The sequence below is a fragment of the Bufo bufo genome, chromosome 4, assembly GCF_905171765.1.
Source record: "Bufo bufo chromosome 4, aBufBuf1.1, whole genome shotgun sequence".
NCBI classification, from domain to species: domain Eukaryota; kingdom Metazoa; phylum Chordata; class Amphibia; order Anura; family Bufonidae; genus Bufo; species Bufo bufo.
The window spans coordinates 73,246,258-73,261,959 of NC_053392.1; the positions used below are offsets into that span (position 1 = coordinate 73,246,258).

The 15,702-nt window shown below is 47.7% G+C and overlaps 1 protein-coding gene across 1 annotated transcript in view; it reads right to left on the bottom strand.

The window, feature by feature from the left end:
* WDR35 (WD repeat domain 35) overlaps positions 1-15,702 on the bottom strand; it is a 104,168-nt gene that overhangs the window by 83,330 nt on the left and 5,136 nt on the right. The window contains exons 2-3 of the mRNA XM_040427368.1: positions 8,821-8,938; positions 4,893-4,964 (exon numbers count right to left, since the gene is read on the bottom strand). Of these exons, the coding sequence (XP_040283302.1) occupies positions 4,893-4,964; positions 8,821-8,938 (190 nt within the window). The remainder of the gene's footprint in view (positions 1-4,892; positions 4,965-8,820; positions 8,939-15,702) is intronic.

The following is a 15,702-nucleotide window of genomic DNA, read 5'->3' on the forward strand; positions in this document are numbered from 1 at the left end:
GAACGGCGTTCCTGCACTTTTTTCATAGCAGGAACGCCGTTCCCTTTCAGGGCCGCAAGTCTTTAACGCCGGGCAAAAGGACCAGGAAGTGGTGAAGGCTTTGTACTCACCGCTTCCTGGTCCTCGGCTGTCGGCTGTGCAGGGCTGCGCACAGGCATGAGGGCTGAGGCGCTCTGTGACGTTACCTTGTGCGCAGCCTTCACAGCACAGCCGACAGCAGGATCATCGCGTAGGAGGAGAGGAGCGGCGGCGTCCAGAAGCAGGAGAGGGTAAGTGTTTTTTTTATTTTATGAGGCTGATGGAGAGGCACTGACTGGGGGGCCTGGGGGCTGATGGAGAGGCACTGACTGGGGGGCCTGGGGGCTGATGGAGAGGCACTGACTGGGGGGCCTGGGGGCTGATGGAGAGGCACTGACTCGGGGGCCTGGGGGCTGATGAAGAGGCACTGACTGGAGGGCCTGTGGGCTGATGGAGAGGCACTGGGTGGCTGATGGAGAGGCACTGACTCGGGGGCCTGGGGGCTGATGGAGAGGCACTGGGGGGCTGATGGAGAGGCACTGGGGGGCTGCTATGAGGCATGGGGCTCTTATCTGAGGTCGCTGGGTTGGACAATATCAAAAATATTCAGACGATAACGATATTAAAAAATTTATCGCGATAACGATATATATCGCGATAAATACCCGTTTAAAAGAAAAAAAACACAAGGAGACGTTATACTGTATGGGGGCAGCCACAAGGAGACGTTATATTGTATGGGGGGGCCACAAGGAGACATACTGTATGGGGGCCACAAGGAGAGGTTATACTGTATGGGGGGCCGCAAGGAGATATACTGTATGGGGGGCCACAAGGAGATGTTACACTGTATGGGGGCCACAAGGAGATATCCTGTATTGAGGGCCACAAGGAGAGGTTATACTGTATGGGGGGCCACAAGGAGATATACTGTATGGGGGGCCACAAGGAGACGTTACACTGTAGAGGGCGGGGGCCACAAGGTGATGTTATATTAAAGTCTTGTGGCCACAGGCCACCATACATACAATAATACTTTACGATATACTTTTCCCGCGGCTGCCTCGCTTCTGTGCTCCGATTCTGACATCAGATGCCGGTGGGCGGAGATTTGAATATGGGAGCAAGGAGGAGGGAGAGCCGGGGGCGGCCCGCTGCGGGAAGTAATACGCAAGTTTGTAATTTTGTCATTAGAGCACACGAGCGAGGCAGCCGCAGGAAAAGTCTCTCCAGAGACACCCAGTACTCACACAGAGTTTGCCACATATACAATAGAACCGGCACAGAGGGGTGACGGACGGTGATGATGTCAGATGGTGGGTGGAGTCTGGAGACTTGACTAAGGGAGGTGGAGCAAGAAGGAGCCAGGAGCGAGAGGAAGTAATGTTTGTACTCGGCGCTATGCAAGGTGCAGGGGCGGGCGGACGCACGTTTAGAAGCGGTCAGCGCACATGACCGCTTTGATGACGTCACAAAATACTGCGGTAATTAGGAAACAGCCATATCGCCGTTTTTTTTAATACCGCGGTATATCGTGATACCGGTATATCGTCCAACCCTAGGTCTGATTGGGGGTCATTCATATTGGGGTCTGGGCTGAGGTGTGATCTGAGGTCTTATTGGGGTCTTATTAGCATTGGGGATCTTATTGGGGCTGTTAGCTGAGGTCTGATTAACATTGGGGGTCTGATTGTTGGTCAGACCTGAGGTGTAATGAAAAATATTTTTTTCCCGGAGCAGCTTGGAGAAAAAAAGGCCTCACAGTCTCTCACACTCCTTCTGCCCGGCCAAGCCTGTCAGCACCCCTGAGGCCAAGCCAGCCAGTACCCCTGAGGCCAAGCCAGCCAGTACCCCTGAGGCCAAGCCTGTCAGCACCCCTGAGGCCAAGCCTGTCAGCACCCCTGAGGCCAAGCCTGTCAGCACCCCTGAGGCCAAGCCAGCCAGCACCCCTGAGGCCAAGCCAGCCAGCACCCCTGAGGCCAAGCCAGCCAGCACCCCTGAGGCCAAGCCAGCCAGCACCCCTGAGGCCAAGCCAGCCAGCACCCCTGAGGCCAAGCCAGCCAGCACCCCTGAGGCCAAGCCAGCCAGCACACCTGAGGCCAAGCCAGCCAGCACACCTGAGGCCAAGCCTGTCAGCACCCCTGAGGCCCAGCCTGCCAGCACCCCTGAGGCCCAGCCTGCCAGCACCCCTGAGGCCCAGCCTGCCAGCACCCCTGAGGCCAAGCCTGCCAGCACCCCTGAGGCCAAGCCTGCCAGCACCCCTGAGGCCAAGCCAGCCAGCACACCTGAGGCCAAGCCAGCCAGCACCCCTGAGGCCCAGCCTGCCAGCACCCCTGAGGCCCAGCCTGCCAGCACCCCTGAGGCCCAGCCTGCCAGCACCCCTGAGGCCCAGCCTGCCAGCACCCCTGAGGCCCAGCCTGCCAGCACCCCTGGGGCCCAGCCTGCCGGCACCCCTGAGGCCAAGCCTGCCGGCACCCCTGAGGCCAAGCCTGCCAGCACCCCTGAGGCCAAGCCTGCCAGCACCCCTGAGGCCAAGCCTGCCAGCACCCCTGAGGCCAAGCCTGCCAGCACCCCTGAGGCCAAGCCTGCCAGCACCCCTGAGGCCAAGCCTGCCAGCACCCCTGAGTCTTCAGAACTGTAATTCAATTATATATAAGGGGAGCTTATAATATGAAAGAGACTAATTACGCCTGAACAGACATAGAGCGCAAATTCCAATTTTTGTTTACGTTTTATGTCGCACTGAATTTTCTGCGAAATACATACATATGGATGTGGATCTTGGGTGAGTTCCCACACTTTTTCCCAGGACTTGACACCTTGATAGTACCCTGTAAACAACGTAGCTACAAATAGTGCCACGAATAAATCGTAATAACTGTGTCCAGACCAGAAAGACTAATACCAATATTAAAACTCACCCATTTGCAATTGTGGTCAATGGTGGTCGCGACCCCAACGAACGTTTTGGCGTACCTTCCAGTGAAGGGCAGCTGAGTAGCCGTACTGGAGGACGCCCACAACACAGCGCAGGCGCTGCACAGTTTACTTCCTGGAACCATGGCTGCAGGTAATGACTGATCGGTGGAGTGCTGGGATTTGGAGGCCCACCACCAAACTGATATTAATGACCTATACAACGGAACAGGTCATCAATATATTTTTTAAGGCTACTTTCACATCTGCGTTTTTTTGCTGTCCGGTTTTGAGATCCGGCATGGGATCTCAAAACCACAGCAAAACACATCCGTTTGAATAACACAACCAGCTGCATTCATTCTGAACGAATCCGGTTGCATTATATCGAAAATGAACATGACGGATCCGGCACTTAAACCATGTAAGTCAATGGGTGCCGGATACGTTTAGTTTTTTTTGTGTAAAAAAAAAAAAAAAAAAAAAAAATTATCTGGCACCATTAACTTACATGGTTTTTGGTGCCGGATCCAGCTTCTTCAGTTTCCCATGCCGCACACAAAAACGCTGCTTGCGGTATGGGAATGCAACAAACCGGAATGGAATGTATTCTGGTGCACTCCGTTCCGGTTTGTTCAGTTTTGTCCCTATTGACAATGAATGGGGACAACACTGAAGCGTTTTCCTCCGGTACTGAAATCCGATGACAGATTTTAAAACCGGAAAGGAAAACGCAGATGTGAAAGGAGCCTAAGCCAGTTTTATTAAAAGTGATCTAACAAAACAGAGTTAAAAATTCAAACAAAATACAACTTACAATACAAACACGACAAAGTGGTACAAAACTCGGGAATACATAAATCACAGAAAACTTTAAAAAAAAGTATGCAAGTATAAACGCCTAGAGAGGCACCTGGCAGATTAACATTCTCACTCTAAAGCAACTAAATGGTCAACATGTGACGACAGCGGAGCGGTCCAACCAAACAATATATTATTGGATGGATATTTATGTGTGCGCGCGATATAGTAACCCAGGGAGGGATACGAAGACATCAGTACTACATAGAAGGCACTACGTAGTAGTATCTCTGTATCTTCTAGACAGTGCCTGAAGAAATCTTGGAGGTGAGAACTGTGTCTGTAACAAGTTACACCATAGCCCCCAGACTATCAAACTTAAAGGGGTTTTCCAGTTATAATGATTTTTAAGGGTACTTTCACACTTGCGGCAGAGGATTCCAGCAGGCAGTTCCGTCGCCAGAACTCCCTGCCGGATCCGTCAAAACGCATGCAAACTGATGGCATTTGTCAGACGGATCAGGATCCTGATACATCTGACAAATGCATTGAAATACCGGATCTGTCTCTCCGGTGTCATCCGGAAAAAAAGATCCAGCATTTATTTTTTTCACATTTTTTGCGGTCTGGGCATGCGCAGACCGCAATGCCGGATCCGTTTTGCCGGAACACTCGGGGCCGAATCCGGCATTAATGTATGTCAATGGGAAAAAATGCCAGATCTGGCATTCCGGCAAGTGTTCCGGTATTTTGGACGGAGATAAAACCGTAGCATGATGCGGTATTATCTCCGTGCTGAAAAGTCAAAAAGACTGAACTGAAGACATCCTGATGCATCCTGAACGGATTGCTCTCCATTCAGAAAGCATTAGGATAAAACGGATCAGTTCTTTTCCGGAACTCAATGCCTGGAGCGGTATGGAGCGGTACTGAGCAGGTAAGTATGAATCCTCTGTCTCAGTAGGTAGGCTGCAGGCACTTGCTTAAATTTATAACCAGAAAACCTCTCTAAGAGGTGATTTACGGTGCTTAACTATCGAAGCCACTTATGGTACAATCTGATTAATCCGTCATCAATATCCTAGTCCCAGAAAACCCCTTTTGGACCATATCATACAATCTATCCAAGTGAAAAGATCCTCTGTCCCATGACTTACCACTGTGTCCCTCAAGGGTCTGATTCATGGAGAGATTACTGGGGGCAGCGAGACCTTTCAGCTTGGCATCATCTGGAAAGAAAAATCATACGCTCAGGCAAAAAAAAAAAATTTATAAAAATTCTGTATCTAAAGATTATTATTATTTTTAAAGCGTAGATCAACCAGAAACTGCAAAAAAATTGATTCAATACATAAGAAGCAATAATGGAGTTTTTTCCTTTTTTTAAATGACCCAAAGTTACCCAAGGACGAGCCGCACTTTTCTCCTCGCCCCGGGCTATATGACACAGAGGCCTTCCATTGCTTATATTACCGCTGCTCACCACTAATAATAAAGCGTCATCTATTCCCAGAATACGGCATACTGTGCACAGCCCTGAGCTCAGAAGTTTAAAGGGGTTTTCGAGGCCATCAACATCATACTGGTGGGGGTCCGATGCCGGGCACACCCGCCAATCAGCTGATTGAAGGAGCCACAACTCTTGTAGCCTCCGTTGTTTACCATTGGACATTTAGTATTAGCTTTGCCTGGTATCAGGGTCCGACTGGTCATAGACCCTACAGGGAAATTTCCCGATGGGCTGATGTCCAGATGGTCACCTGACCACGATCAGTGTGTGTGTGGGGGGGGGGACTCCACACTGAACACAGGAGGGAAGGGGAACAGTAACTGGGCCTGGAAACTAGGGAAGTAACAGGTCACCTCCTAGACAACCCTAATCCGGGCCCTGACTACCTATCAATATGAATAGACCTTGAAGGTAGGAATATTCATAAGCTGTATACCTAGTCCCTGATTTCCCTATAAGGCTCTGGAATAAGTATAGGACCAGAGAAAACCCATTCCTCCCAGATGGACGAATGGAAGTCTCTGTCTTAGGCCCAGATACAACAACAGGGAATATAACAAATACAAACAAACACGACAATTAACTTCTGTAGAGATGGAAGAACAGGAACACCAGAGACGACCTCACACCAGCTCAGCCAAACCCAAATGAAGCTAACAACCGCATAGTCAGAAGGGTGGGGTGAGACTATAAAGGGTAGAAGTGATGACCACTGAGCAACGGCTGAGAAAAGGGAAGTGGTCATTAACCCTATCAACACTGAATAAAGAGAAATCAAGGAGGCTGTTAGATTCCTCCACGCTCAGCCAATCTCCTTGATTTCCTGACATCAGGATTTCCTGAGGGACCGTGACATCACCTGAGCCCTCCTAATGGCCACTGTCCAGGTACATAACGATCTGATGCCCTCAGCATTAATTAATGCTAGGAGCATCAGGTAATTATACACCTGGCAGCAGCCGCAGGTGTCCTCCTGAATTCAGCTGTATCACTATCCTTAGTATCTTGATAGGGCAGTATTTTATGCTGCACTGTGGTATTAGGTTATGCTAGAGCAGTATATTGTGCTGCACTGTGGTATTAGGTTCTGCCGGGGCAGTATATTGTGCTGCACTGTGGTATCCGGTTCTGCTGGGGCAGTATATTGTGCTGCCCTGTGGTACCCGGTTCTGCTGGGGCAGTATTTTGTGCTGTACTGTGGTATTTGGCTCTGCTGGGGAAGTATATTGTGCTGCACTGTGGTATCTGGTTCTGCTGGGGCAGTATATTGTGCTGCACTGTGGTACCTGGCTCTGCTGGGGCAGTATATTGTGCTGTACTGTGGTATCTGGTTCTGCTGGGGCAGTATATTGTTCTGCACTGTAGTACCTGGCTCTGCTGGGGCAGTATATTGTGCTGTACTGTGGTATCTGGTTCTGCTAGGGCAGTATATTGTGCCGCACTGTGGTATCTGGTTCTGCTAGGGCAGTATATTGTGCCGCACTGTGGTATCTGGTTCTGCTAGGGCAGTATATTGTGCCGCACTGTGGTATCTGGTTCTGCTGGGGCAGTATATTGTGCCGCACTGTGGTATCTGGTTCTGCTGGGGCAGTATATTGTGCCGTACTGTGGTATCTGGTTCTGCTGGGGCAGTATAATGTGCTGCACTGTGGTATCTGGTTCTGCTGGGGCAGTATATTGTGCTGCACTGTAGTATCTGGTTCTGCTGAGGCAGTATATTGTGCTGCACTGTGGTATCTGGTTCTGCTGGGGCAGTATATTGTGCTGCACTGTGGTATCTGGTTCTGCTGGGGCAGTATATTGTGCTGCACTGTGGTATCTGGTTCTGCTGAGGCAGTATATTGTGCTGCACTGTGGTATCTGGTTCTGCTGGGGCAGTATATTGTGCTGCACTGTGGTATCTGGTTCTGCTGGGGCAGTATATTGTGCTGCACTGTGGTATCTGGTTCTGCTGGGGCAGTATATTGTGCTGCACTGTGGTACCTGGTTCTGCTGGGGCAGTATAATGTGCTGTACTGTGGTATCTGGTTCTGCTGGGGCAGTATATTGTGCTGCACTGTGGTATCTGGTTCTGCTGGGGCAGTATATTGTGCTGCACTGTGGTATCTGGTTCTGCTGGGGCAGTATACTGTGCTGCACTGTGGTATTTGGTTCTGCTGGGGCAGTATAATGTGCTACACTGTGGTATCTGGTTCTGCTGGGGGCAGTATATTGTGCTGCACTGTGGTATCTGGTTCTGCTGGGGCAGTATATTGTGCTGCACTGTGGTACCTGGTTCTGCTGGGGCAGTATATTGTGCTGCACTGTGGTATCTGGTTCTGCTGGGGCAGTATATTGTGCTGCACTGTGGTACCTGGTTCTGCTGGGGCAGTATATTGTGCTGCACTGTGGTATTGCTGACCCCACCTATTTCTGTTGGCCCTGTCTACTTGTGTTGCCTCCTGCTTCTGTCAATGTGGACTCGCCTACAACATGGGGCCACTTTTAGGTTTTTTTCCAGGGCCACTTTAAGATCCCAGTCCGCCCCTGCCTGGTATTGCAGGTCACGCCCATTCACTTGAGGGACTGGGCTGCATAGAGGTGCAGTACCAAGCACGGCCACTACACAACATTATAGAAACATAGAATGTGTCGGCAGATAAGAACCATTTGGCCCATCTAGTCTGCCCAATATATACCCTTATATGAAGGATGGCCTTATGCCTATCCCATGCATGCTTAAACTCCTTCACTGTATTTGCAGCTACCACTCCTGCAGGAAGGCTATTCCATGCATCCACTACTCTCTCAGTAAAGTAATACTTCCTGATATTACTTTTAAACCTTTGACCCTCTAATTTAAAACAATGTCCTCTTGTGGTAGTTTTTCTTATTTTAAATATTATGGAAACATATAGCGCTGTGCCTGGTAGGTCCTGACACTCGCAGCAGTCCACCGCTCTAATTCCTTGCAGGGTCTGTATATCCCGGGTTTAGGAGTCTGGGGGGGTTTCAAATCTGTGATTGACAGCTTCTTTATACACACACATACAGAGAGGGATGTCAAGACCAGAATAATCAAGGGTTAAATGAATAAAGTACAATGTGTACAAAAACGATATATTAATCTGGTCAGGGCAACTGATCTGTCCACAGAGAGGACAACATGGCCACCGGGGTCGATTCCCCTTTCTATGTATGGTCCATGAATAGCGCTGAATGAGTGCATGAGGCTTGGATGATGAGAGTGGTAGTGCACCTCTGTCAGCGCACACTGCAAACATGGAGCGATCCCATCATGAAGAACGTGTCAACACCTTCATCTCCAGAGACCCAACCCGGATATGACCACCAGGTCGAAAAATATTGACTTTTCTAGAGCGTCCTACAAAAAGGAAGCCTCAGTGACGGGTCTCCCTCCTTCCCTGAAGGTAACCATCAGCCTTCTGAAGAAGAGCTGAAGGAGCCGCTTTGTGTCCAGGTCCTGGCATCTGCTCATATAAGCAGGCCCGGCAGACAGGTAGCTGCTGTTTTAGAAACTGAGATTAAGCAAACTGAAACGCGTCCAAAATGGAGTGAAGAACGTCTTCTTTTACCGGTTTGCATTTCCAGCTTCAGGACCTTGAGCAGCCCCGATTCTCCCCCGCAGGCGATGTAACCTTGGTCTTTGTTCCACGATATGCATTTCAAGCGGATGTTGTTGGGAATGGCGATCTAATAGGAGACAGAAATGGTACGTGAACACATTACCATGGAAGACACTGAGACCAGGAGGTCTGGGACCATCGTCACATATACATATAAAACCTGAATTACAAGCCACAAGATATGACGACCAATTGTCGGTAGACGCCGAGCATGTGGGGAAAATGCCACCCGGCACTGCACACTGGTCAGCGCCTTCAAGCTATTTTGCATCAGATGATGACGTTTTATTTTTTAAAAAAATCATGTTTCTGGCTAAAAATCTGAACCAAACAAATCCAAAAATACTCCAAAAAAAATGAAAGCTCAACATGCACATGTCACCTTTACTGGGTTGGGGATAGCACAATTAATGGGGTTGTCTCACTTCAGTAAGTGGCATTTATCATGTAGAGAAAGTTAACTCAAGGCACTTACTAATGTATTGTGATTGTCCATATTGCTTCCTTTGCTGGCTGGATTCATTTTTCCATCACGTTATACACTGCTTGTTTCCATGGTTACGACCAACCTGCAATCCATCAGTGGTGGTCATGCTTGCACACTAAAGGAAAAAAGCATCAGCCTCTCTGGTGGCTCGGACCGTGGGAGCATGCATAGGCTGGTGCCTTTGCCTATAGTGTGCAAGCACGGCCACCGCTGATGGATTGCAGGGTGGTCGTAACCATGGAAACGAGCAGTGTATAACGTGATGGAAAAATGAATTCAGGCAGCAAAGGAAGCAATATGGACAATCACAATACATTAGTAAGTGCCTTGTATTAACTTTCTCTACATAACAATTGCCATTTACTTAAGTGAGACAACCCCTTTAAAGGGAACCTGTCACCAGGATTTTGTGTACAGAGCTGAGGACATGGGTTGCTAGATGGCCGCTAGCACATCCCCAATACCCAGTCCCCATAGCTCTGTGTGCTTTTATTGTGTAAAAAAAAATTATTTTATAGATATGTAAATGAACCTGAGATGAGTCCTGTCTCCTCCATGCTTTAGAGATGAGTCCAGCGTTCTCTGACTCTGAGCCCAGCCACGCCCACTGTGAAGGAGACCAGCGCCACCCCGCATCCTCCTTGCTCCCCGACGTCACAAAGCTACAGCGCCGTAATCTCACAATGGGCGAGCTAGCGCATGCGCAGTTCGTTCCCTGAGGCTGATGCCAGCACAGGGAAGGAACACTATGCCGACACTGCGCATGAGTTAGCTCGCACATCGCCAGATTACGTCGCTCTAGTTTTGTGACGTCGGGGAGGAAGGAGGAGATTCGGAGGACGCGGGGCGGTGCTGGGCTCCTTCACAGTGGGCGTGGCTGGGCTCCGGAAACGTTAGTAACCTCACTTATATATATATTTAACATCGTTTTTTGACACAATAAAAGCACACAGAGCTATGGGGACTGGGTATTGCGGATGTGCTAGCGGCCATCTAGCAACCCATGTCCTCAGCTCTGTACCCAAAATCCCGGTGACAGGTTCCCTTTAAATGCTGTGAAATAATTTGTGATAGGAATGTATAAGAATGCGTGGAATAATGGTGAGTGACACTCCAGTAGTCATGAAACCTTAGTATAGCCGTGTGTAGAAGTGGAAGAGTACTGAGAGTACTGGGGTTCTCAGCCATTGTCACAAGTATTGTGCATGAAGGGTTCAGAATAAGACTTTTTCTAACACTTTTTTCTCTCTGCGCATGATCACGTAAATATCATCACGCGCTTACATGCCCAATGCTTATAAAATTAGAGGGGTTTCCACTGGGAATTTTGGGGACGCAGCAGACGTGCCTTGCGCGGTTCCCAGATTCTTCCCCGTGCGGATTGTTGGAATCCCCCAATCTGTGGGCAGCGGGTGATGCTACAATATCTGGTGATGTATTGATGCTTTACTCTCACTTACTCATGACAGTCAAGAGAAGTGCAGTTCTAGAATTATGATAACTCTTATTGTCAACCATAATTTTATTATCATTTATCATAAATAAAGTCATTATTTGCTTTCACTCAGGTGCTAGTGAGCGCTCCGTAGTAGTGTTAGCAGCACTTTTATCAGGCCTCCAGCACCCAATAGGGGAGCGACGCCCAACAAGAGAGCCAATAATGGATCTCCTGGAGTCCCGGAGTGTGGACAGGTTCCAACCTCGCATATGTTGAAGTCGTGCAGCGAAGTAGTAAGTCCTTCGATGTGGCAGTACTACTCCCCCACTATCCTTAGCAAGCTGTAGTTTTATCCCAGGCACCCCTTTCTTCCATACCAGATCTCTAAATAGCCCATCTATCCTTCTACAGAAATGCCAGGGGACCCAAACCGGGGCGTTATGTAGGATATATAACAGCCGTGGCATTAGTATCATTTTGACTAAATTCGCTCTGCCCATCATAGACAACGGTGATTTATTCCAGGCCTCTACTTTACGTTTCATCTTATCTGGTAGGGGCATCAGACTGAGCTCAATGTATTGAGTAACCTCCCTTGTAATCCATATTCCCAGATATTTAAAAACTTGGTCACCCAAAGTATGGGAATAGTCTCCAGACTTGGTGGTATTTCTCTAGGGGTCAGACCCCCAAAAGTTGAAGTCTCAGAGTAGGACAAAAAAAATAAAAAAATAAAAAATAAAAAGTTTTACACAATAAAAAAAAAAAAAGTAAAAAAAAAAAAAAAATCCCCAAATAATTTTTTTAATTTTTTTTTTAAAAATAGGGAAAAAAAGTAAACGTATTAGGTATCGCCACGTCCGTATCGATCGGCTCTATAAAAATATCACATGATCCAACCCATCAGGTGAACGCCGTAAAAAATAAATAAAAATGTGACAAAACAGCCATTTTCTGGCCACCTTGCCTCACAAAAAAGTGTAATACTAAGCAATCAAAAACGTGTATGTATCCTAAAATAGTACCAATCAAGCCGTCATCTCAAAAAAATGAGCCCCTACCTAAGACAATCGCCCAAAAAATAAAACAATATGGCTCTCAGAAAATAGAGACACTAAAACAAGATTTTATGTTCAAAAAGGCTTGCACTTTGTAAAACTTAATAAAAAGAAAAATAATAGACACATTGGGTATCGCCGCGTCCGTAACAACCTGCTCTATAAAATATCACATGAGATGACCTCACAGGTGAATGCTGTAAAAAATAAAAATAAAATAAAAAACTATGCCAAAACAGCCATTTTTTGTCACCTTTCAAAAAGTCTTATGCACCCTAAAATGGTACCAATGAAAACGTTACCTCATCCCGCAAAAAATGAGCCCCCATATAAGACAATCACTCAAAAATTAAAAACCAATGGCACTCGTAAACCAATCCATCAAAATCTACACTGCAAAAGCCATATGGTGCTCCTTCCGTTCTGAGTCCTGCCATGAGCCCTCACAGCAGTTTACCACCACATATGGGGTGTTGCCGTATTCAGGAGAAAATAGGTAACAAATTATGGGGTGCTTTTATTCCTGTTACCCCTTGTGAAAATGAAAGATTTGGGGCTAAAGCAACATTTTATTGGAAGAAATTAAACTTTTCATTTTCACAGCCAAGTGTTTCCAAATTCCATAAAACACTTATGGGGTCAAAGTGCTCAGTACTCCCCCCCTTATATATTCTTTGGGTGTAGTTTCCAAAATAGGGTCACTTTTTGAGGGTTTCCACTGTAGGGGTACGTCAGGGTCTCTTTAAATACAAAATGGTGTCTAAAAACTATTCTAGCAAAATCTGCCTCCAAAATCCATATGGCGCTCCTTTCCTTCTGACCACTACCATGTGCCCGAAGAGCAGTTTAACGCGACATATGGGGTATTTCTGTAAACTGCAGAATCAGAGTAATATACTTTTTTTACAGTATAAATCAATTTCTGAAGTTATTATGCGAAGTCTCGTGAGACTTCGAGAAGTAATAACTTCGGCTCATCGGAGCCAATACATTCTGATACTGTAAGGAGCTCTCGCTCCCTACAGCCTTGGAATGAAGTTTTATGCGAATCGACTTTGGATGTTTCATCTGAAGTCGATTCGCTCATCCCTAAAAGCAGGCATATGAAGAATGTTCATTGATAACTATTTTATGAGGTATTACTATCTGTCTTAGGGCTCATGCACCCGGCCGTGGCCGTATTGCGGCCCGCATACGGTGGTTCCGCAATACAAGGGACACCGGCCGCGTGGATCCCGCATCACGGGTGTGGACCCATTCATTCGAATGAGTCCGCAATCCAGGAGATGCGGTGTGGAACGGAAGCACAGATCGGAACCCCACAGAAGCACCACGGAGTGCCTCCGCACCGCATAAAAAAATAGAACGTGTTCTATTTTTTTATGGTGCGGACGGATCACGGACCCATTCAAGTTGAATGGGTCTCGATCCATCCCGGCTGCCGCACAGATATTGCCCGTGCATTGGGGACCGCAAATTGCAGTCCCCAATGCACGGAACGGCCGTGTGCATGAGCCGTTAAGAGTAGACAAATTCAAATTTAGAAAATTGTGAATTTTTCCAAATTTTTGGTCAATTTTGGATTCTTTTATAAATAAAGGTGATATATATCGACTCAAAACAACCTCAGAATGGTTTGGATAAGTAAAAGCGTTCCAAAGTCATAACCACATAAAGTGACAAATGTCAGATTTGCAAAAACAGGCCTTGGATTTAACGTGAAAAGTGGCTGGGTAGTGAAGGGGTTAAGGGTAATGCTTCTGTTATCGGCATATAAAGGCTATGCGTTCTTCCCCCTGCTCGTGCACAAATCCTTGAATCTCTTGGGAGTCCCGTAGAATAGCAGTCAACGGCTCAATTGCCACTGCAAAAAAGCAGCAGCGAGAGTGGGCCGCCCGGCCTCGTACCCCTCCCCAAACTAAACCTGTTTGACGCCTCATTATTCACTTTGATCCCGGCTGTTGGGGCAATGAACCCAGGCTACAAAGGAAGGTCTAAATCCCGTCTTGTCAAGAACAGCCCGTAGGTACCCCCATTCTACACTGTCGAACGCCTTGGCTGCATCCAGCGATAAAACCGCCTTATCGGCCAAGTCGCCCGGAGGTTCAGGGACAATCTTCTCAGACTGATGGCAGTAGACTTTGCCGGCATGAATCCAGATTGGTCGGGATGTATTACTAATGTGACAACCGATTTGGCTAATATCTTAATATCCAACGTGAGGAGAGGGATCGGCCGGTAGGACTCAGACAATGTGGGATCCTATCGTAGCTTCATATATAGATTGGGGTAACCTACCCACTTCAAAGCCCTGAGTGTATACCTCTAATAGTTTAGGTAACATAGTCTCCCCAAACGCCTTATATAAATCCGTAGGGATCCTGTCTGGACCAGGGGTTTTCTCTTTAGGCACCGCGCTCACTGCCTGCTGTAGCCCCCCAGACAATCTCTCTCCTCCGCAGATAGTGCCGGCAGTCCCGCCCCGTCCAGGTACTCCCCCAGATCCCTTTCCATAGAGGAGACTCTACTGCTATATAGCGCTTCGTAGAATCTTTTAAACACTTTTGATATGCCAGGCTTGTCATCCACCATAGTTCCCTCTGGGGTCTGTATGCGTGGTACATATGAGGACCCCTGTTGGGCCCTTGCTATAGTTGCTAGTAGATGTCCAGCCTTCTCTCCCTCTTCATAATATTGTTGTTTCAGAAAAAGCCATTTATTAGACGCCTGTTCCAACGTGTGCGAGTTAAGGGCTTCCTGTGCCGCCTTCCATGCTCCCAATATGACCGGCAATATATGCCGCCTCCCTGGTAGATAATTGCAGCTCCTCCCCCAGCGCTCGGGTGCGGGTTCTAACAACCGTTATATACCCACAGAGGCAGACCCTCCACTAAAGTGATAAAACTCCTCCATCTCCTGACCTCGCTTAAAGGGGTTGTCTCACTTCAGTAAGTGGCATTTATCATATAGAGAAAGTTAATACAAGGCACTTACTAATGTATTGTGATTGTCCATATTGCTTCCTTTGCTGGCTGGATTCATTTTTCCATCACATTATATATACACTGCTCGTTTCCATGGTTACAGACCACCCTGCAATCCAGCAGTGGTGGCCGTGCTTGTGCAATATAGGAAAAAGCACTAGCCTATGTGCGCTCTTATTAGCTTTCTCTACATGATAATTACCACTTACTGAAGTGAGAGAACCCCTTTAAAGAGGACCTTTCATGCGATTTTATTAAGGGAGATATATACCAGTACTTGCGGGGTGCTGCCATCCTGCTTGATTTTTTTAAATATGCCTCCTATGCCCCGTTGTGCCCCGCCGGATTTCTCCCGCTCAGTATGCTGATACTGAGCATCGGAGCAATGAGGAGGAGTCGCAGTCTTTTTCCGCGGGCGCTTCCTTCTCCCCTGGCTGTAGCGCTGTCCAATCCTCATTGCTCTGATGCTCAGTATTAGAATACTGAGTGGGAGAAATCCGGCGGAGCACAGCGGGGCATAGGTGGCATATTTTATAAAAATCAAGCAGGGTGGCAGCATCAGCAGGGGGTTACCCCGCAAGTATAGGTATATATCTCCCTCAATAAAATCGCATGAAAGTTCCTCTTTAAGTCTATTATTTTCAGCTAAAATGGGTTCAATCGCCGTCGTCTGGGGCCCCTATAACCAGCACTCCCCAGCTGTAGTGATGATCCGACAGTGACCTGGGAAGAAGCCGGGAACCAGTGAACAGTAAGTTATCCTTACCCAGTGCTCAATCTATTCTAGACGAGGAGGCGTAAGTAGTGGACGCACAAGAGTATCCTCGGGCCGATGGATTCCTAAGGCGCCGCTTATCATACAGG